The sequence below is a fragment of the Podarcis cretensis genome, assembly GCF_951804945.1.
Source record: "Podarcis cretensis genome assembly, chromosome: 7".
Lineage (NCBI taxonomy): Eukaryota > Metazoa > Chordata > Lepidosauria > Squamata > Lacertidae > Podarcis > Podarcis cretensis.
The window spans coordinates 46,671,964-46,696,102 of record NC_137176.1 but is presented as its reverse complement, the minus strand read 5'-3'; the positions used below and the strand labels follow the sequence as shown (position 1 = coordinate 46,696,102).

The 24,139-nt window shown below is 39.4% G+C and overlaps 1 protein-coding gene across 2 annotated transcripts; it reads left to right on the top strand.

Annotated features, from left to right (window-relative positions):
* Positions 1-285: 285 nt before the first annotated feature.
* CLUL1 (clusterin like 1) lies at positions 286-23,463 on the top strand. 2 transcript variants are annotated; one of them, XM_079982740.1, is made up of 10 exons: positions 286-343; positions 1,783-1,852; positions 14,236-14,343; positions 15,367-15,515; positions 17,340-17,507; positions 18,289-18,733; positions 19,651-19,788; positions 20,210-20,424; positions 21,776-21,964; positions 22,820-23,463. In XM_079982740.1, exons 2-9 carry the CDS (start codon positions 1,834-1,836, stop codon positions 21,953-21,955), a joined length of 1,422 nt encoding a protein of 473 aa, XP_079838866.1. In that variant the 5' UTR covers positions 286-343; positions 1,783-1,833; the 3' UTR covers positions 21,956-21,964; positions 22,820-23,463. The 2 variants fall into 2 exon arrangements, with proteins under 2 accessions (XP_079838866.1, XP_079838867.1); XM_079982741.1 differs by lacking the exons at positions 286-343; positions 1,783-1,852 and adding an exon at positions 12,709-12,836.
* Positions 23,464-24,139: the final 676 nt, after the last annotated feature.

The following is a 24,139-nucleotide window of genomic DNA, read 5'->3' as shown; positions in this document are numbered from 1 at the left end:
CATATTCAGGCTTAGAAAAATAAAAATACCATTGGTTCCCTAGATGAAGATCACTTATTTTTCCATAAAATTCATCAGCACATCTCAGTAACTTTTAAAAAATAACCAGAGAAAATAATTGGTTTCCAGAAAACAATATATTGAATATCGAAACTAAAGCCTGGCAGCTAATTTCCCCAAGTAATTCCATCTAGAAGCAGCTGTTTTTAATACACGACTAGAGCAGTGGCAATCATTGTCAGTGGAATGAGGGCAGTGCTGTAGTTAGGGCTGAGCCTTGGGGGTGAAGTCTGAAGCTGAACAATCCTGCCCTCCCCAAAATGATTGCCCAGATCAGTGACAGGTGAGACTGCAGCGACAAGCAGGTAAATGGCAGGTACTGCACAAAGAGACACCACTGGGATGTGTGCACACACACTCTTGTGTTTTGTTTCTTGTTGCAATGTTTAGAATATATGATATGAATACATCATATAATTTGTGAAGATACCTTGTATGAATGAACAAGATTTCATAAAATGTGAATGTTCCAAGGTACCTTCTGTTTTAACGCAGTTCTGATGTCACTGAATACAAATCTGTACTTGAACCAAACTTTCCTCCATAGTTTCATCAGTTTAAGTCTGGGAAATAGAACTGCCTTGTAAACAGCACAGAAAAGTTACTAGACCGCTTGCCTACACACCTAATGCTATATTAGGTTGCAGTCCTCTATACAAGTAGCAGGGAATAAGTCTCATCGAAGCCAATGGGACTTACTTCTAAGTAGACAGACATAGAATTGTGCCATTAGTCATTTAGGACTGAAAGCTTTAAAGCAAATAATGAACCAACTCATCTCCAGATATGTCTAAAGGTAAAGGGACCCCTGACCATTACGTCCAGTCGTGACCGACTCTGGGGTTGCGGCACTCATCTTGCTTTATTGGCCGAGGGAGCCGGCGTACAGCTTCCGGGTCATGTGGCCAGCATGACTAAACTGCTTTGGGCGAACCAGAGCAGCGCACAGAAACGCCGTTTACCTTCCCGCCAGAGCGGTACCTATTTATCTACTTGCACTTTGACGTGCTTTTGAACTGCTAGGTGGGCAGGAGCAGGGACTGAGCAACGGGAGCTCACCCCGTCACGGAGATTCGAACCACTGACCTTCTGATTGGCAAGTCCTAGGCTCTGTGGTTTAACCCACAGCGCCACCCACATCCCACGATATGTCTAGTTAGAAGCAATTCTTATTTGTCGCAGATGACCAAGCCACTGGCTATTTACAAGCTTGATTTAATATATATTCAAGGAGATGGCATCATTTACTCTAACAGACAATGCTAGCATTTTTAAGATATGCTTTCCAATGGGTGACTTCACTGCCCTTAATGGTTAAAATAACAAAAGAAAAAGGAACACATTCAAGTAAATCAAGGTACCTGATTTACTTTTAGTAGCACTTGAGGAATGCTTGCCTGATGGAAGCCCTATTTTAAGCACACTTACGTGCATTTGCATTTTATTAATTCTGTATGCATGAAGCCACAGTATGAATGTTCAGGATTAGCATGTTACACTTTTTCTATATGGGAAGAGCTTATACTTTGCCTTAAAAGTTTTCCTCTAGAGTCTACAAAATAATGGAATAATGTTTCTGCTATCACTATTAATAGAACTAGGTAAGACTGATTAGTCAAGCTTAACCTACTTGCTTTGATACCATCTTTCAACTCTGCTGCCTTCTAAAAACAGGCATAAAGCTCAGTATTGAAAAATGTTGTTTAAAACTCTTTTTGACAGGCACGGGGAAGAAAACGTCTAGTTACACCAAAACCCTGAAGGTTTCAATGCATGGGGTTGATAACATCTGGTATGCCTTCCTTAAAAAATCATATGTAATTTCCGAGAAATTGATTAAAGTCTCAATGGTCATACTGTAGAACTAGAAGCAAAACAGAACTGATTTGTACATTTGTTTGTTGACAGATAATGACATAAATAAATAGAGGCAGATAAAAGAGGCACAGGAAGTGAGCATATACGAAATGACCAGCTGGAATGCTATGAAGCAAATATCTTTCAATAGTCTTTGACCTGGAGAAATTTGCATGGAATTCTAAGTTCTGAATGTCATTTTAGGCATTAAACAGAGATGGAAATGTTGGTGTTTATAAGATATTTGAACCATTGTACAAGTAAATATATCTATTTACTATGTTTTGGTCTTTTTGTTTGCCATTGCCTCCTTCTTGATAGATGCTTTAGACTGATATTCTTAATTCTGCATTTTCCACTACCTCATCTTTCTTAGTTTTTGGACAAATAAATAAGGCAGTAGCAATTTATGAGACAATTAAAACCACGTTGTCATTTTCTTATTGAAGACGGGATTTTATAATGCAGAACAGCATCCACAATCAGGTTTAATAAGGTGAAAGCTTCATGAAACAGTTTACAGTGGGTTAAGAACTTAATTCATTCTGGAGGTCCATTCTTAACCTGAAACTGTTCTTAACCTGAAGCACCACTTTAGCTAATGGGCCTCCTGCTGCCGCCACACGATTTCTGTTCTCCTCCTGAAGCAAAATTCTTAACCTGAGGTACTATTTCTGGGTTAGTGGAGTCTGTAACCTGAAGCGTATGTAACCCGAGGTACCACTGTATATCTATAATAAAAACATTTGACATCTTTCATTGGCTCTCTTTTTAGTTACAGAATATCAGTTTAAGAATAAACTATAGTATGCACACTCATGGACATCTTAAGGTTTGTAACTGAAAGGGTATAATGTTTCATCATTTTGTTTCTTTGTGGAGGCAAATGCATCAGTTGGAATCATATACATTAAACAGTTGAAGAGAAGGAATCTAAATTGTCAACATTTAAAATCTAGATCATATGCAGTTCATCAGTGTGGATATGCCACAGCACAAATTGCTTTAGATTACTGCTGTATCCTTAAATGTGTGAAATGTTAACAGGCAAAGAGAGCAGTGGTGGATTATCTAAAGGATATGAAACACATCCTTTATATTGCATCAAAATCTCATAAACCACACTGAAATCAATGGGGTTTGCATGCTCCTGGGTACTGTAATTGAAATATCAGATATGCAGTGGTCAGTTTCTAACAGCAAACATGTGGAGGCATGTCTCTATCTTATAACTTAAGATATTCCAGAAATGAACCCAGGTATTTTAAAAATGGTTCTGGGGTTGAGCCCTCAGAGTTCTGCAGTCACCTAGTAATTTTTGAAATTTGCACTGTGGGATTCTTCTCTTTTTTTAACTTTTCACTGACCCAGCACATATCACATTAAACCTTAGTTTCAGTCATACAATGGTTTAATGTGGGCAAGCAGCATGCTAGAGGACAACACACTCCTGAAAAGTTCCTCTTGCTGCCGCCACAATGTTCTGGATGAAACAATCCAGTCTAGCTTGTTGGCGTCATCTGAATGAACCTGGGTGCATGGTTTCTTTCTTTCCAAACAAATCAGTATAGTAGTAATCAAAATTTGTTCTAGGCTTACCATTTGTGGTTTGCTTGGGGAAAACAAAACATAAGCCCAGGTTCACACAATGACACTGAGTGCTGTGGGAGCTTTGAGGAGCGTGCCCATTAACTTTGCTTGTTTGCGTTAAAAAAATAGTTTTATGTGTGACATATGAGCTTGGCAACTCTGTCGCTCATAGATTTGATCTGGATGTAATAGCTGTCGCTCATCTGTTGTTTTGTTATTGGGCTGCTTGTTTATTATCCAAGTTAATACATGGCAGCTAATGTTACATATAAATGTTGTTGTTTAGAGGGTAGTCTGCTGATAATTGGGAATCTTCTTGAGCTTTTTAATAAGATAACCTACTGAGTAGATGGGGAAGGCAGAGAAATGGCCAAAAAAGGCAATTGGCAGGTTATGAAAACATAAAAAGAGAATGAGGAGAGAAAGAAAGAAAGAAAGAAAGAAAGAAAGAAAGAAAGAAAGAAAGAAAGGGAAAGTGTGCAAGTGTTGAGTTTGCTAGATGTACAACTTCTTGGTCTCCAGGCTATTTTTCCTTTAGATGGTCAGATTTGCCTGCTGATGAATGTAGTTGGTGGGGTCCAGTTTGATTCAGTGGGTTTTCTAGGAGTTCCATTTTCTTATAATGATGTCAAATTATAACTATTACTCTCCTCCTCCTACTCCTCTACCACCTTTACTGGCACAGGATTTAAGTCACCTATCATGAGAAATCCATCATGGGATTATGTAGAACAAGACACAGGAATCTTCTTCAAAGCAAAATAATCATTGTGCCTCAAATGTTTATTTTATTTGAAGAGGTGATAACTTCAGACGCATCCATTCTTAAGGAAATTAGCCCCGAGTGCTCACTGGAAGGACAGATCGTGAAGCTGAGGCTCCAGTACTTTGGCCACCTCATGAGAAGAGAAGACTCCCTGGAAAAGACCCTGCTGTTGGGAAAGATGGAGGGCACAAGGAGAAGGGGACGACAGAGGACGAGATGGTAGGACAGTGTTCTTGAAGCTACAAACATGAGTCTGACCAAACTGCGGGAGGCAGTGGAAGACAGGCGTGCCTGGCGTGCTCTGGTCCATGGGGTCACGAAGAGTCGGACACAACTAAACGACTAAACAACAACTCCAGACCCTGACTTGGTTAAGTATCTCCTGTTGTTAGGTAAATTCAAGGTGATATGTTGCCATGAGAACTACCATGGCACAAGAACGCAGAGGTGATAAAGGGTAGAGAAGATCTATATTCTTTCTTCCATTTAGCCAGGGGAAGGAGCAAGGAATCTCTGTGTGAAAAGAACAGATATGCAGTTTTGGAAGCAGAAACAGAGACAACTTTGAGGTTTCCCTATTATTTTTGACATTGATATGCCATCCTTCCTCTGAAAGGAACCCAGATCAGCAAACAAATTAATAACAATACATCCAAAACCATCCAAACGCAATTCCAATACAGATGCAGACTGAGAAATATCTCTACTTAAAAACCCTTTCCCATAGGCACTGAAAAGACAACAGAGAACCATTCCCTACTTTGTTCAGAAACATTTCCTCATTTGCCTGTTTTTGTAGCTTCCCCCCACTGTCATCTTGTGGTTTAACAGTTTTAAAAATTCTAAACCAATTTTAATTGCAAACAGCTATCTCAAGTCTGTGAACTAATTGAATTTGTTGTCCAGTCACAAGAGTCAGCTCCTGGTTTTAGATCCCAGCAAAGCAGATCTATCTACTAAGCTTGCCTGCTGTCTAGGGCAACTTTGTGCAGGGCCCACATTCTGGCAATGAAATGCATGGACTTACACATAATAGCTTTTCAATCATCTCTCAGCTCTGGGTTATACATGTTTCTGTCAAGCTCCACCATAAAAAGGAAAGCTCAATGCATATGGTAGCAAATGTGGTGGCAGAATAGATAGCTGAGGGTCAGTGGGATGCAAGGCAAGCTGGGAAGGATGGTAGGTGAAGAGTAGACTGTCAGTCCCTAAGGATCAGCAGTCTCAGGAAGCAAAGAGTTGTTGCAGGAATGTGTGAGAAGCAGGTGTCTGTGAAGGAGAAACAACAGATGGAGAGGAGCTCCAGGATCAATAGGAAGATCTTGCCCCCTAAGGGTGGCTAAGCTTTTTGGGGAGCCTAACACTTTGTGGCAAAGCCCCCGGGGGTTGTGTGCTGAAGTACATGGGGCCCACACACAGGCATAAACACGCATACCAACAGACAGGCGCTGTTTGTCCATTCTCAAGTATCTCACCAAGTCCACAACACAGAATGCATCAGTGAAACTGTGTTAAAAGTTACACAATAATGTTAATGCAACCTACACAGATATGGGCTGCGATCCAGCTGTTCTGGTGTGCATCAAAACACTCTGCATGTACTGTGAGGAAAGGTTTTCAGGAGGCACTGAAACACATCCCTCTCTGCTCCTCTGCAGATCTGCGATTCACAGTGATCACAGGAGACAATTTGCCCAATTCTCCACTGATTGGGGCCCTGATCTGAAATGAGCTCTGTTGGAAAGTGCTCAGTGCTCTGAGAAGTACTAAAGGCTTCTGCCTTGACCAGGAAGGGCACCCTGGAGGTCTCTCTTGAAAAATTCTTAGCTCTGCAGATGTGTTCATACAAAGACTATTGAGTGCTCAGATGGCACTCAGCAATGTGGAAGCAGTTGTGGAACTGATACAATCATGCTGCCATGGTCACGACAGCAAAGACCCCATTCTGCACTGTAAATCCAAGAAAGAAAAACGATGCTGATTCTTACACCACAGCACTTAAGATCTCCATTCCATTGCAGAGCCCCAATGCAGTTTGCAAACTTTAGAAAAATGTTTGGGAGGTTTTTGGATCTACAGAAAATCACTTGCCAGGGACAGGGGATGAATCAGACCCTCAGGCTGGGTGGTCACCACTCCTGAGCTAGAGCACCAAACTTCTTGTATCCAGCTCTGTCCAAATGAGTTTCCAGCTTGGACCAACACTTCCCAGAGTTGAATGCCATGGCCGTAATAAGAGCTGGAGAAGGCATGATCCACCACACCCAAAACATTTCTAGGAAACCAGCTCATAAGAGTACAAGAGCACAACTCTGTCCCTGAACAATGGCGACAACAGTGACTTACTTCATGGGAACTTTGTGCAGATATATGAGAGGCATCTTATAAATCAGTTCATACATTAAAAGGGTCTATGGAAATGATATAATAACTCCTCTTTAAGTTGATATGTAAAATGATATATATTGGATCATGCTTCATTGCTTTTGAGGGCAGCGTGACTCAAAACAAAGTGGCAAATTACAATGGGAAAATGAATCCTAGCCAGTGAAAGTGAGATTTAGAGTCATGCCATCCCCTTTCCCCCTAATATCCTTCTAATTGTCCTTTATAAGAAACATATGGGGGCAGGCAAGACATCCCTCAAACACAATCTGTTTTGAATCTTAACATGACATTGGGCAAGCCTAGTAATGGGGATATTATGACAGGATTAATAGTTGGTTAGCTCCCTCTAAACATTGCCCCGAGCTATGCGTCATTGCCAGCAACCTCAGAATTCAAAAGCTTTAAGCTTGGAGGTTGGCACCACCATGCTTGTCTTTATATAGCAGCCATTTTCTAAACGCTGAACGCAGAAGATTATTGATAATGCAGAATCAAGGCATGACTGGTAAGCAAAAAATGGTGGCTGCTGGTAGCAACAGAGGTGGGAAGGTTGCAGTACAATGCCAACTCAGCATATTTTTTAAAAAAGTTAATCAGTAGCACCTGTACACTTCAGTTAAGGGATAGTTTAGGGGCGTTGGGAGTCCCACGCCATGTGGAAAGCCACAGGTTCCTTCTCTGCTCTTTCAGGTATATGACTCCACTCACTATCGCTGCTACTACTTACAGCAGTGGCATGCATTAGCCTTCCACTGAATATTTCTTTCTCGGAATATATGTGAGCTCATCTTTCTAACTTTCTCTCTGTTGATTCTCCACAATAGTAGTCCTTACCTATCCTCCCGGCAATTCTCCTTCCATCTATGTATGCTTCAATGATGAGTTCCATCTTTTCCCACCACAACCAGTTTTTATATGTAAGAACTTCAAAACATTATGAAATTACATGCCAGCAATAAATGGGCAGCAAAGCAGTCAAATCCCTAGCTGTAAAAACACACATTAATAAGATAATTTTAAAGAAAAGACACTCTTTTCCAGTGTGGTGTAGTGGTTAAGAGCGGTAGTCTCATAATCTGGGGAACTGGGTTCGCGTCTCTGTTCCTCCACATGCAGCTGCTGGGTGACCTTGGGCCAGTCACACTTCTTTGAAGTCTCTCAGCCCCACTCACTTCACAGAGTGTTTGTTGTGGGGGAAGAAGGGAAAGCAGAATGTTAGCCGCTTTGAGACTCCTTAAAGGGAGTGAAAGGCGGGATATCAAATCCAAACTCTTCTTCTTCTCTTCTTCTTCAAGTCATCATTCTAAATTGCAGCAACTTTTACTTCGTACAGTTAAAACTTTATATTGCTTATAATTATTATAACTTACAAAGGGTTGGATCCAGATTTGCTGTTCTATGTTGAGAAGGGCTCCTTCCATTAGCCAAATCAGATCCAGGTGAGGCTCCTCTGAACAGGAGGAGGCAACTTTTGCTGATTTCTCTTTCTCCTGCTGGCCAACTCGATTGCTGCGCTAGAGGATCCCCAACTTTATGGAACAGATTTAGGAGCGGGGCAGAGGGAATCAGCAAAAATCATATCTTCCCTCCCCATTTAGTAGAATTCTGTTCCAGGCAGAAATCAGTAAATGTAGATTGGGGGAGGGGGGTAAGAATAAATTAAAAACTATCAGTTTCAGGCAGAACTGTAACTGCTTCCTGAAGCCACTTCTTGTTCAGCTGCAGCTATGAGTAGAGTGTGGTCATACAAAATATTTTGAAGAAGTGATACTTTTAAGCATCAGTCACAGGGGAATTCCCCCCCCCCCTTTAGACTTTTGGAAACATGACAATATTACAAACTTAGCCCAAGACAAGGGATCTGGGGTGGTATCTGACTGAGCAGACTTATTGCTGCAGTGAGAGGGGGGCACCTTCTGTCGCAGCCTTATGAGAAATGCTCTGTGGCACAGGTACTATTTGAAATAGATAAAGTTCTTGGAATTTATAGCACTCACAGGGTGAAAGCCAATGTACTGCTAAATGTTCTCTCGGTGTAAAGATTTCTGCTTGTACAATTAATATTCTCCCTTCCTTCTCCTCTGTCTGGACAAAATACAAAGACTTATTGGAAAACAAAACTCCGAGGTGGCTTTCACCTCTGGAAGCTAAGGCCCGAAAAAGACCCAATATGGAGGCCAAATGGCCAAAATATTGGGAAATATTAGAAAAAGATGGAGACAATTGGAAATTGCAGAGTTTGGAGAAAATGAAGGATAAAGTGCGAGACTGGTTACATTACGCTCAGATTAAAGAAGTCTTTAAAAATGATAAAAAGGTAGGGTTCCAGGTGGAGAAATCGAAGTTGGAAACAGAATTGTTAGAACCAAAGACTAAGGTATTATCAAGAATGTATAACTTGCTGTTAAAATGGAATACACAAGGCGAAATGGTTAAATCGGTTATGATAAAGTGGGCTCAGGATATTGGGTATAATATTATGTTTGAGGACTGGGAAAGGTTGTGGACCACTGGGCTGAACTTCACTGCATGTAATGCTCTGAAGGAAAATGTAATGAAAATGATATATAGATGGTACATGACCCCAGTTAAACTTGCCAAAATATACCATTTGTCTGATAATAAATGTTGGAAATGTAAAGAACATGAAGGAACATTCTTTCACCTCTGGTGGACCTGCCCTAAAGTGAAGGCCTTCTGGGAAATGATATATAATGAGTTGAAAAAGGTATTTAAGTATACCTTCACTAAGAAACCAGAGGCCTTCCTTCTGGGTATTGTCGGCCAGAAGGTGCTAAAGAAGGACCGAACATTTTTTATGTATGCAACAACGGCAGCAAGGATACTCATCGCTAAGAGCTGGAAAACTCAAGATCTACCCACACTGGAAGACTGGCAGATGCAGCTGATGGATTATATGCAACTGGCCGAGATGACTGTTAGAATCCGAGACCTGGGAGAGGAGAGGGTTGAGGAAGACTGGAGGAAATTCAAGATTTATTTACAAAAATATTGTAAACTGGTTGAATGTTAAGAAGGATGCTAGATCATAAATAATTGCCTACCACTGAATTAGATCTGAATTTGACGATAAGTGAGATTAAGGAGAATACAAACTTTTTGGAGAATTGCTAGATTTTATTTAAATGAGCGGAGATAAGATTGCAAACAAGTGGGTAATTTGCTTGGAAAAACTTTTTGTAACGATGCAAGTGTGAGCGGGAGACGCGAGGGAGTCCAAAGAAGTGACGAAATTATGTTATGATATAAGTAATGTTGTTTAATATTTATGCATCTGTATTCAAAAATTTTAATAAATATGTATATATAAAAAAAAAATTGTCCCAACCCTCTTAAGGAGATTTGGAGAGCGTACAAGGCACACACAGGGGCAGGAGATGGAGGGAAAATCCAGTTGCACAAGCAGGAATCCTTGCAGCAGTAATACTGCCCAGAATTTGTTTGGCTGCATGTGTGTGGAGGTAGGGTACTGGAGGTAGTTGTTTGTTTGTTTGCTTGCTTGCTTCCTGCAGTAACCTTTTGTATGGTCTGTAGAGCACATCCGTTTTTGGGAACCTACTTCTGCATGTAGAACATTATCACTGGATCAGAGGATGATACACATACAAAAGAATTTTCTTCATGTTAATTTAATTTACTTTTGGGCAACTCTGGGCAAAACAAACAATAACAATAGAAACGGTATAAGACATTAGTAGGAATATTATTATTATAGGGTGCATGCCAAACCAAATTTCTTGAGACAGATTTGTAAGTTTTAAGAATATTGAATGAGATTTTTTTTTATAAAAAAAAGTGCAACACATATTCTCACTTTAGGGACTTAAGGTTCTTGAAGGTTTCCAATACCCTTTTAAAAGCTTTCAAACATCTTTGTCTCCTAAAAGGGTATTTACTATTTGTTAATTCCCACAAGGCATTTTCACACACTTCATGAATAAGTGGCTCGCCCCTCGCCCCCCCCTCCCACGCACACCACACACACTTTTTACTATGTTAACATCCACAACGAAAGCCAAAGGAATTTGCAGACCTTTGTGCATTCCATGTCATATTACTTGGGGCTGGAATGCTGTGTCACAACCTGGGTGGCTTAGAGTAAAATAATGCATTTCTTTCCCCCTTAATATTTGGAATCCACACGTTTTCTAACAGATCATTTATTCTCAGTAATTCACATTTTATCATAGCAAATATTTTATAACAGATGCTTTCCTTATTCTGTGCTTGCTCACTGTCATAACACTGCTAGTTTATGAAGCAAGATTATTCCTGCTTCCTGGATGTAGCTGGGTTGCTTCCACACTACTCATTTCCCCTGGAATGGCAGCCAAACTTCATGTAATGCTAAGGGCACAATATCTCTTTCAGAAATAGTGTGTGAGTAGGATCTGGATTGGGACTCTAAAGTAGATGTGCAGGAGGGCTCTAGCCTTTGCCCCCTACTGCTGCCCCCTACTGCTGTTGATTTGTATGAGGACCTCACTTTTCTGCAATTTGCATGAGGAAAAGTTCCCATTTGCTTCTGTGGGAGCTCTTTTTTTGCAATGCAAATTGCATAGGTCTAAGATTTAAAGATGCAGGTGGCGCTGTGGTCTAAACCACTGAGCCTCTCAGACTTGCCGGTCAGAAGGTTGGCGGTACGAATCCCAGCGACAGGGTGAGCTCCCGTTGCTCGGTCCCTGCTCCTGCCAACCTAGCAGTTCAAAAGCACATAAAAGTGCAAGTAGATAAATAGGTACCACTCCGGTGGGAAGATAAATGGTGTTTCTGTGCGCTGCTCTGGTTCACCAGAGTCATGCTGGCCACATGACCCGAAAAAATTGTCTGTGAAGTGGACAAATGCCGGCTCTCTCAGCCTTTAAAGTGAGATGAGCACCACAACCCCAGAGTCATTCGTGACTGGACTTAATTGTCAGGGGTCCTTTACCTTTTAAAGATTTAAAGCTCCCCGATACCCCACTCCTAAACACTGGCCAGAATCTCCCCTCCCCCATTTTTTTTTTGGGGGGGGGGGAAACCAAGTTAAGGGCAAAACACTTGATCAACATCACATGTAGTTTGGCTCTCTTTCACTCAGTTATTATGGGGAATTCAGATGTCGTCACTGACAAACTGCTGCATCCCCATGTTTTCTATATTGTACTCCAATCAAGACCTGGTTTGAGTCATTAATCTGGCTTGCTCAGTGGGTAGACAGTCCTTGAGACTGTTATTGATGCCCACCCACATGCATTGCTGGCTTCCCTCATTTTGGTGTTGCTTGAAGCTGGCCCTTATAATCACTCATAAGTTGCATCCACCCCGTACATTTAAAGAACATGGCTTCCTCCAAAGAATCCTGGGAACTGTAGTTTGTTAAGGATGCTGGGGATTGTAGCTCTGTGAGGGGTACTGTTTGGGGGGAAGTTATGTACTTAAAATGTATGAGGTGAATGTAGCCTAAGCAAGTGTGTTTTTGATTTATTTTAAATTAAAAATAAATATTTTTAATAAAGATAAAATAAACAAGCAAGTAAGCTCCCATGGAAATGAACAGGCTGATAAAACATATTTGGGATAATTTTGTAATAAAGGTCTAAATTCAAAGACTTGGTCAAAGGGGAAAAGGCAGACATCCCCCGGGTATGCCCCCAAGGCCTTGAGTTTATCTAAAGTAAATTGTTAGACCCCTGGCAAAAATCTTGTACTGTCAGGTTGTCCGAAAACAGAACAACATATAAAGCACACCATTAAATTGTTCCAGAGTTATAAGAAACAGGCCAGGTTAAAAATAGATGAATTATACATTTCAAAAGGCCTAAAAAGAAGGGCTGTTGCAATATTTTGCCTTTTATCTCTGGCTTTAAGAGGCAGGAAGCCATTGACAATTACATCTAGCTTGCTCTACCCAAGAAAACAGTAAATCCACTTTCCCACAGTTGTGTCTTATGCTCCCTCTAGTGTTTATTTTTGGATGTAAGCACAGGCAGGCTGGAGAGGAAAATCCTGGAGTCTAATCACAACATGTCCCATTAATAGGATTAAGTACCTTGTCATTAGATAAGTAGTACATGGCAAAATCTGTGACACTCATGGAAATTAGAACAGCATCCTGCCTTGGTCTTCCCTGAAGCTTGAAAGAGGTTTGCAAGAAGACGCATCAGAATTTGTGGTAAATATCACATCTTGTTGGTTCTATTACTAAACAGCATCTTTCCCCCCCATAAAATGTGCTGGCCACCTGCTATTGCTGGGCCTACAAATATAAAATCCATGACCTACATTTGTAGGTCTGAATTGTAACTGATTTTATTACTATTCGTTTGATATCACTACACCTTCTAAAAATAAATAAATAAAAACCTAGGTACAATTACTTGAAAAGAAAAGGAGAAGAAACTAATACAAAACTTTATTTTTTTTTCCTTAGTAAAACAAGAATTGTGTGGTATATATTAATAATATATTGCAAAAAGTGAAATATTTTACAAAATGTAAAAGGGAACATTATGACTTGGGCAGGCATGATCCAGCCAAAGTCAAGCAGTTTAAATTCACCCTTGATATCAGTGGGAAAATTAAGCATGTGCATAAATTTCCTGACCTGGAATGAATGGGACTGAAAAGTGTTTTATTAGACTCCAGAGCATATAGTGGAGAAGGTGGGAGAAAAAAATATGTGTGTTTTAGTCATTAACTTCTATAGGAAGTTGATTACACTGGATACATTTTCATTGATACTGATACCCCACACATATTACGTGTTCTGCATTATTTAAAATAACACCGAAAACAGCTATAGACCATGGAAAAGCTAGTTATTTTCAGGAGAGTTAATGAATCCCATTTTAACATGTATATTATTTGCAAAATCATCTCTGCTTAACAAAATGGGAACCCTTTTGGTTTTAATTTTTACACTTCCTGAAGCAGCGAAAGAATGGAAAAGGTGTTCATTAAAAGTTAATATATATTATTGGGAGGGGGGAGAAGAGGAGACACTTTGATACAAAATGTCAGGTTTAGCATCATTTGAAACATTGCCACAATGTTGTTGCACTGTGTGTTTCCACTGTTATAAGATATTGTTACATACTAAAGCATTTTACTACTGGCAGAAGCAGTCTTAAAACTGGGCCATTCTTTGAAGAAATTTTTTTTTTTACAAAATGCTGGGGGGAAATATATATTATCATCACAGTAAGAAAATACTAAATGCACATTATTTCTAAATTACCGTATTTTTCGCTCTATAAGACGCACCAGACTACAAGACGCACCTAGGTTTTGGAGGAGGAAAACAAGAAAAAAAATATTCTGAATCCCAGAAGCCAGAACAGCAAGAGGGATCGCTGTGCAGTGAAAGCAGCAATCCCTCTTGCTGTTCTGGCTTCTGGGATAGCTGCGCAGCCTGCATTCGCTCCATAAGACGCACACACATTTCCCCTTACTTTTTAGGAGGGAAAAAGTGAGTCTTATAGAGCAAAAAACCCGGTAATCTTCCTAGCTGTCTGAGATGTATCTGAAAACCAACTCAATAACCTATTGTATTGTACTCATTCCTAATGCAGAAAACATGAAGCGTGCACTGTTCTTAATAACGTACTTATTATGTCTGAGGGGACATCAGTGTGCACCTACTGTGGAGGGAGACATAAATTTTGTGGAAAACCTGAAAGGTATGTACATGTTAAACCTCTGTGCTGGCCACTATATTTCTGAATAGACAAGTGAATAAAGAAGCCTCATTTGAACCTGGGAACTTCCTACCTCTTTGCTAGGGAGACATTCTCAAGATCACTGTAAACAGATTAGCTATCGCTTAACCCCATTTTACTGTCCTGCTGTAATAAATGTGAGCATTCTAGTCCATGCTGGTAATTACAAATATAACACCACAACATGTTAACCATTCTACACTAATTGACATGGACCACCAAGATATAGTCTTCTGTATATGGATTATAAGATGATTAGTATCACTTCTAGATCAAATAAATAGGGCAATAATACTACTCTGTGCATATTGACTCAGAGGTAAACTCCACTGGGTTCAATAGGACTTGGCTTTCCTGTCAGTGTGAATTGCCTAGAGCCTAAATTAATGGGAAATCAGCAAAACTCTTGGTTGGTCGTAAGCCCTCTGTATGGAATTAGTTACCTCAGTTATCAATCTGATGGTTTCTGGGGCTATTTTTATTGCAAAGCCTGATTTGAAAAGGACCAAGTCATTTTAAAAAATCAACAAGAGAATCTGCAGTGATATTAACATAGTCTGTTCAGTAACTAACTGTACAGTAATTCTATACAGTAACAAGATGGCCTGGCTGAATTGCTCATGAAATCCGTTGGCTTTTTGCCATTGGGAATAATGCCAAGATGCCTACATTATTTTGACAAAATGTGTTGACACTTGTATGAAATATAGTTTATATGATGAGCATTCTGTAACTTTATTTGAAAATTAAGGTTCAGTAAGTTGAAACATATGATTGCTGAAAAGCATAAACTGCATATGATTAACAGGAGATTCTAGTCCAGATTATCTGTTTGTATATACATTGAGGACAGAAGCAGAAAGACCCAGTATTATTATTATTTTTCTAAGTAGCATGTGTTAATTGTAATTCAGCACCTAGGCCACAATTTAAGGGATTGCTCTTTAAAATTATTACTAATAATAATATGGCGTTTCCCCTCAGTTTTATCTGAAGTTGGAGAGAAATATGTAGATGAAGAGGTAAAGAATGCACTCATTGGCATTAAACAGATGAAAATTATGATGGAAAGAAATGAAGTCAAGCACACTGATCTGATGAAAACTTTAAAGAAGAGCAGTGAAGAAAAAGAGGTGAATTTAGTCATCACAGTTTTAGACCTAGAGTGACTCAAATGTATGACATAACTGTTTTCAATGCTGGGACAAAGGGTATGACCCTTTTTTGAATGCTGTTTTGTTACTTAAATGGAGATGTGATAAAATGGCAATCTTTCTAAATCAGATAATTGAAGCTTGGAGAATAAGCACTCCGAGTCACAAAACATGGGCCTTTAAAGGAATGCAGCACTCTAGTTTTCAGAATGTTACCTTGGACAACCTCCACATAGAATAAGTTGCTCAAAGAAATAAACATTTGAGCTATATGATAACTACATATTTTGCTGCACGTGAGAGAGAGAAATGTTTTTCATGTGCCCAAACCATTGTAAGTCAGTACTTGTTTATTAGGGTGGTTAGGAATGTTGAATAAATGCAGCACTTTGTTATTGTTCAAATTCCTTGTGCATTAATCCCTTTAAAAGGAAGCATGCATGTTTTCTAGGAAATCCTTTCCAAACGATAATAAATTGCCAGGAGTCCCTAGTATCTATTTTGGAATAAAAACAACAGATGACTGCCATATGGTATGGAGCTGAGGTCTGCTTACCTAACTAACTGTCTGTATGGCTGTGGTTAAGAAGAAATCACTCTCTAGAATTGGAACACAACCATGCTAAGGGCACCCCTAGCAGGACCATGGAAATGGAGGGAAGGGGATTTCAGAGTCTTCAGGAAGACTAACAACAGGAACAACAAATGCCTTGGACTCAGGGAGTTAATGTACCTTACCATGTTCATCTTCTGAGACACAGTCAAGTCTCTACCGTCAGCTATACCCTTCTGCTATCAAATCCAGGAGGGGCTGGACAGCCGTTCCTATAGTATCACTGCTCAGAGGAGCAGCTGAGGTTGTGATTTGCCCCTGGTGCCAGCTCTATCGAGAAGAGCTGTCAACCAGTGGTAGAACATGGGCTTTTCATGTTCCATGTTCATTCCCTAGCATCTCCAAGTAGAGCTGGGAAAGATTCCTGCCTGAAGACCTGTTGCCAATCAGGGTTGCAGATAACTCTGAGTTAAATGAACCAGTGAGCTGACTCATATGGCAGTTTCACGTGCTCATATGGCATGGTGGTGGTGGGGTTAATGGAGGGGGGATAAAAGGAGGGGAAATAGCCTTGCTTTTGCAGTGCCTATCCACAGGTCATTGTGTTGCAAGATCCCACCTGATTTACCGTATTTCTCTGTGTATAAGACTAGGTTTCCCCCCTCAAAAATAATGTAAAAAATTAGGGCGCGTCTTATACACGGATAGTGTCTTCCCCCATTTTCTTAAATCTGAGTCCCCCAAAACAGGGGGCGTCTTATACATGGGGGCGTCTTATAGACGGAAAAATACGGTATATGCTTGTTAGGAAGGCACAAAGGAAGCTGCCTTATCCAGAGTCAAACCAATAGTTCATCTTTCTCAATATTGTGGACGCTGACTGGCAAAGGCTCTCCAGGGTTTCAGGAAGGAGGCTCTCCCACCCTGCCAGGCATTGAACCTGAGACCTTCTGCATGCAAGGCAGATGTTCTACCACTGGGCTATGGCCCTTCGCCATGATCTAGTTGTTGACTGAAGCAGGGAAAAAATATGACTGGCACTATCCTTGAACACGGAAATGCAGAAATCTTAACTTGAGGATTATTAAGCACAAACATTTATTGTGCCCTAAAGTGGATTAGTGTTTCAGGATGGGACACAGCAATTCTGTAGAAATAATGTATAACTAAGGCCGATTTTCAAAACGCTGACGTGTATTCTGAATTAAGTAACTTTGTGATCCATAAGTTATAACCAATTCCTTAATTAGGAAGCTCTAAGACTTATGAATGAGGTCAAAGAAAGACTGGAAGACGAAGAGCAAATATGCCAGGGGTCTCTGAAGAATTTATGGGACGAGTGCCAATCTTGTCTAGAAAGTAACTGCATGAGATTTTATACCACCTGCCGCCATGGCTTCTCCACATTTACAAGTAAGGTAAGAGGCATGTGAGGGGAAGCAGCATATATAGTATGTATTCTGCTAAAAGCCAGGGCTGTGTGCATGCCATCATCTTGAGAACCCACAGAGAAAAAAGGAGTAGAGTTGAAATCGCAACTTTCTCCAGCTTTATTTTTATTTTATTCCGCATCTTCAAAAGTCAGAGGTGGAGCTTTAGTGCATCACATAGCCCTTTGCTCTTTGTTTTGATCAGCAGAAGCAGATTAAAATATAAACAAGATGCATGCAAATTTTGCCTGGGTTTATAAATTATAGGAGCCACACAGCTTTCCTTGGTGTAGAATTTGAGTTACCTTTTGCAAAGTGTTGACCGGAGGGTTTGACAGTGCCGAAACAGCTCCTTCATCCCATAATCCTAAACAGGAGAGTAAAATTGGTTGGGTACAGTGGGACTTGCTTCCAAATAAACATAGGATAGCACTGTATATCCCACGGACTGCCACCTACCCTAAGTTGGATCAGAATTGTCAGTAATGATACTCATTGTCCAAGTAAGACGCTTGATTTTCTGGTCCTTGGTTAATTTGAAAGATAATACTTGCTTTTGTGCATTTCATTTTAAGGTTAAATGAATACAGCTGCCATGACATATTAGAGTATGGCGTCTCAGCATAATTCAGTTAATATGGAAAATTTGCATTTCAAAAAGTTTGGGGTGTGTCCATGCATGTGCTTTCCAAACATTCCTTTGCACCAATTACCAAAGGATGAGAATTGGACAATTTGCTGACAGGAACTATTTTCTCTCCACACGCAGGTTGAAGATTTTTTCAAGAAATTGACTCCATTATCACTTCCTGTTTATGAGCTTCAAGAGCGAGATCTCCAGTTTAAGAAAAAACCTGAAGAAGAGGATGCCCAGCTGGCACAAATGGAACACTTGTTCAACCAGCTGTTATCTGACATGGGCACAATCTTTGAAAAAAGCTTTGTTTTTTTCAAACGGATGCAAAAAGAATTTGATCAGTCTTTCCAAATGTATTTCATGTCTGATCCAGACTTGACGGAGCCCTACTTTTTGCCAGCTTTTTCTGAGGTAACTGTAAGAAACCCCATTCCCCCTAAAGACTGGGAGGCGCCAGGCTTCCTCCAACTAGTTTTTGACTTCAGCAAAACTGTCCTGGAAGGTGTTGGTGAAGTGATTACTGAGGTATTTGAAGAATACCGAGAGACTGCAAGAGACATGGCAGAACAACTTAAAGGCAAGTTGTAAAACTCACATTTTAATATCAGTAGCATTGAACCTTTACTGTAGTTTTTTGCATTTTTAGGAGCATATCTATTCAGGCTGGTGTAAATCACTGCAATGCTATTGTAATATGTTTTATAATATTATTGTTATTGTTACTGTTATTATTTATTGCATTTACATCCCACCTTTTTTGCCAAGGGGCTCAAGGTGGTGTACATAATTCTATCCCTCATTATTTAATCACAACAGCTGCCGTATGAGGTAGATTAGGCTTAGAGTTAGTGACAGGCCCAAGATCATACAGTGATATTCATGGCCAAGTAGGGTTTGGATCCTGGTCTCCCAGATCTTAGTCCAACACTCTAACCCATAGGTAGGCAAACTAAGGCCTGATGCCCAATCGCCTTCTTAATCCGGCCCGCAGACGGTCCGGGAATCAGTGTGTTTTTACATGAGTAGAATGTGTGCTTTTATTTAAATGTATCTCTGGGTTATTTGTGGGGCATAGGAAGTCGTTCATACTTTCCCCCCCAAAATATAGTCCAGCCCTCCCCCCCCAAGGTCTGAGGGACAGTGGACCGGCCCACAGCTGAAAAAGGTTGCTGACCCCTGCTCTAACCACTACACCACACTGGCTATCCAAAAAGCAGCAATTGTATTCACTGGATTGATTTCCATTCCGGACAGGGGATGAACAAACTTGATTTCCCATCCACTTCATTTTAGGTTACTGACAGTTCCCTATGCAAACATCATCAGACTGCCACTCTCAGCCTCATAAATATGTCTGCTGCTTTTAAGCTGGTTGTTTCATGTCTACTTTGATGTTTAAACCACTCAAGATCATATTTTACTTAATTAGATCTATGTTATTATTAATGTTGTGTACCATGTGTATTATTAACATCTTATGCATGTTTACTCTAGATTCTGATGGAAGTGGAATGTTCTCTAAGAACATGGCCGACCATGAGAGAACTCCTTGCAATAAGCTGCGTCAGAATTCATCGGGATGCCCTCAATTTCATGAGAGATGCCAAAAATGTCAGGATCATTTTATGCGAGGTAAATAACAGCCCTGTTCATCACCAACGATAGTACTGTCAATTGCTGTTTTGCAAAATAGTCATAACTATTTAGATTTAATTGTTGATGAAATGGTTTTGAGAAGCCACAAAAACTGAGTCAAATGATTCAGTAAAACTTTCCTAAGGACAAAATATATTGTAGTAGGTGTTTTTACTTGCTATAGTAAAACCAGGGTTAGTACAACTACATACATGTCCAAAAGTATATACTGATAAGCCCACAACAGAATCCAGCTGCATAGACACTGTTCTACCACTTAAGACTTTTTAAAACAATTCTGAAAATAGGTACTTCTATAGATTGATAAGCAATTACACTTTTAAAAAATATATGAATGTTTAAGAATGTTTCTTAAATTGCTTAAGGAAGTTTTCTACATTTTGTTTGATTCCTATAGTTTGCCCCGATGTTCCTGAACTACATACAAAGTATGATGATGCCTCTAAGCTGGTGAACATCTCTGGTGAGCAATACCAACAGATTCTCCAGATGGTCAAACGTCACACAGAAGACACAGCCTATCTGTTGAATAAAATGAAAGAAAGATTTGGATGGGTGTCCGAACTTTCCAACATGACTATTGGACCAGAAAACATTTTCAATATAGTAAAGGTAAATGCCACCCATTAAAATGCCACTGCACAATGATCTCTCTGTTTTGTTTCACTGATATTTATTGCTTCAGTACTGCCTAGGGAAAATGTGTGTGTGTTATTTTTGTTCTTTAAAATACTAAGCTCTTGCAGAGGTAGATTTTAAGTATACTTGATAATCCCTTGATGATCTGAAACTCCAGAGCTTAGACACTAGCCTACTCTAAATCCTTTTAGTGTGATGATGGTTAACTGACCTGTATCACCATCTGACAGCAATGAAATGGCACAAACTGGTTTGAATTTCTGTAAATTACTTTTCAAGAAGAGAGTTTTGCTAGCGTCTGACAGGCGTCTTCTTTAGATCAATATAACAAGAACATAGCTCAGGGCAAAGGGAATGTTATAATCCTTCAGGCACATAGGGTACAAGTCATGCAGTGCCTCCAGTAATTTTCCAAAAGCTGTTTCTAAAAAAAATAAAATCCAAGCTCTCGCTTGCACTGAAAATTATAAAGGAAAGATTAAATTATGCTATATTGCATATAATTTACATAGTACCCCCATGGTGACTTAAGAAGGAAAAAAAAAACAGTTGTTAGGAAGTTTGCTTTGTAATCCATGGATGAGGAATTGGCATCACCAAGACCAGGTGTCTAGGAGGTATTGCTTCTGGTTGTGCCCATCTGGGAGCTCAGTGCAGAACCAACATATGCTGGAGGGTTCAGGAGGTGCAACTGCTGTAGTCTCTGGAAATTCATATTTCTCTGTCCAGGACTCCTGGCTGCTTGAGTACCAATTTGGAGAATCTGTACCTTAATTGGGCTCTTGGAACAGACAAATTTCTGCTGCTAAAAATTGTTTAATGCTGCATTCTACTGTTTATATTGATGCAATTTAATTACGGTAATAAGGGTATTTATATACTGCTTAATAACAACATATAATGCATATACTTTATTTTACTCTTTTATTTTTGCAAGCCCCCCCCCCCGAACGTATGTTGATGGGTAGCTCCATGAATATGGCAAATGAAATAAAGAAAAGAAATAAGTGAAATGTGGACGATATATTATCAAATATTATTGAAACTATGCCCCAAATTACTACCTTTTTTCTGGGCCTCTGCATCCCTAATAGCAACCATCAAACAGTTGGAAATGTATTTCCCATCATCAAAATAATGTTGATGATGATGATGATGATAAACAAAACCAAGTCAAACAATACAATTTTAGATTGCATTTGATTAATAAACTAATTTAAGAGGGGCACTTTATTATTCCTCCCCTTAAAACTGAGAAGTTTAAAAAATGATGGTGTGTCTTGAGGTGCCGTATTCTCACATATGTCATTTGGTTCTCCTTCAGGTGTCATCAAGTGTCAAAGGAGGTGAAGCTGCCAGTCCAAATGAAACTGTCGTAGATGTGAATATTTTGACTTCACCTACTTTTACTGTCAAGGTTCCCCAAGATCTGGACACTGAGAGTTCAGAATTCATTGAATATGTAGCAGGGAAGGCTTTACAGCTTTACAAAAAGAATTTCTAGGCAAGGCAAGTTGATTGTCTTTACATTAAAAAAAACAACACAACGGTTAAATTGTAATTTGTAAATTTTGTTTTATAGATAGGCTTTCGTTACTGAGAATGGGAGGTTGAAAGCAATCATTTACCACAGGTGCACTTGTTGTGACAAAAGTTTCCTTAACACTTGACAGGATGAGATGACTAAGCAAGTCCAGCATTAGGGAACACACTGGTAGTTTGGTCATCTGAATGGCTTCTACACCAGAGTTTATTGAAATACAGCCCCTCTTTATGTTCCACCCACTGCTTTTTTAGTTACCAGTGGATATACACTCCCACAATGGATTCTCTATTTGTGTGGTGGTTGTGTGTGTGTGTGTGTGAGAGAGAGAGAGAGAGAGAGAGAGGGCAGACAAAATGAGTTTAGCAGCATGGGACTAGTGGATCTTGCCTGTGTGAGTAGACTCCATTACAGGATGGTATGGCATAATAAAAATAAATAGCTCATTCTCAAGCCTGAACCTCAGGAAGATGGTGACAAAACCAAAGGTTGTTAGATTTTCTAAGTCCAAAGGCCTGATGTTTTCCTAACTAATGTAAAAGTCCTGCACTGCTGCTGAGGAGTGAAGAGATGCATTGGTGCAGTGGCATACATTATATCCTTACAACTTTGGGAAGTTTTCAATGTTTGATGTTTTATTGTGTTTTGAATATTCTATTGGGAGCCACCTGGAGTGGCTGGGGAAACCCAGCCAGATAGGCGGGGTATAAATAAATTGTTGTTGTTGTTTGTTATTAAAAACATTTAATGATTTTTTTTAGGTTTGTTATGAAACTTTATTCATAGTTAATACTATTTGTTTTTCTTTTTTATCTCCCTAGAGAGGAATAAGTGAGCAGTGATTCCTACTTTGAATCCAGCATATTCTCCTTTAGCAAAGTACACCAAAAGTCATCATACAGAAAAAACCTGCAGATGATTAAATGTTTAATAAATGTGTTGAATATCAGTATGAATGTAACTCTTGTGATTTCTCTCTGCATTCAGTTGTTGAGAGCACATCTAAAGAGATATAGCTGGTGAATACTGAAAATGTTTCTCCTTAGCATTTGGATTATGTGTCCAAAGAGAGGGGGTAAGAAATACATGCATAGATTTCAGTTGTATTCTTTCCAGTAATGTAGACGTTGGAAGAGGTATTTTCAAAGTATACTAAAGTCCTGAATATGTAGTTCCACTTATTAATGATTTAAATCAGTTTTGCATGTGTGCTCTGGTTAAGGAACCTGCCATTACAGTATACCATAATGGCCAGTATCCAAAGCATGGTATCAAGTCTTTACATTGTAATGGCAATGAAAGAATAGGCTGTGGTCCTTCTCTACTTGACAGGGTTCACTGTGTAGAGGGTGAAATCGCAAAGAGCAAACCTGAAGTGCACATACAAGCCATCTTCAATAGTGTATGATTATTCATGTTTTTCATTCATTAAAAAAATACTTATTCTTTATATTCTTACTTCCCAAATAAACAAAAAATGCATCAACCTCTTATTTGTAGTTTGAATAATTTTATAACTAGAATCAATTCACTCATTGTGGGACCAAGTTATATCTTATGAGGACAATCAAAACGCCACAAATTAACTGTGCAGCTTTTGACTTCTCCAGAACTCTTTATTAGGCTGGTCTAATAAACATTGTTCTAAGAGTGATTTTTCTCTATTTTGTTTTCTCTTTTTCTCTATTTTGTTTTCATGGCCAAATCCAGGCAATTTCCTATTAAACGAAGAACAAGTAACTTTATGCAAAATTAATATTGTATTCTTTGTGATATTCAAATATTTGGATATTGCTGGAACAAGATTGAGTTTTACTCAGCAGTGCATCTTATCTGACCGTTCATACATTATAAGAATGCAGGTGCAGTCAATTTTGTGCTTGCGTTTTAAGAATGTAACATGGGAAACCAGCTGTACTCCATACTGTTATCCAATGTAATCTAAAGGTATGTTCCCTGCTATCAGAATATTTCCAATTTCAAAAACTGATTAAGAATCACCATCGTTTATATAAGCTTGAATTTATAAAGTGTGGAAGAGAAAAACCAGTTATATCCACACTACACATGCAAACCATACTTATACCACTTTAACAGTCATGGCTTCCACCAAATAATTCCTAAAATTGTAGTTTACTAAAGGTG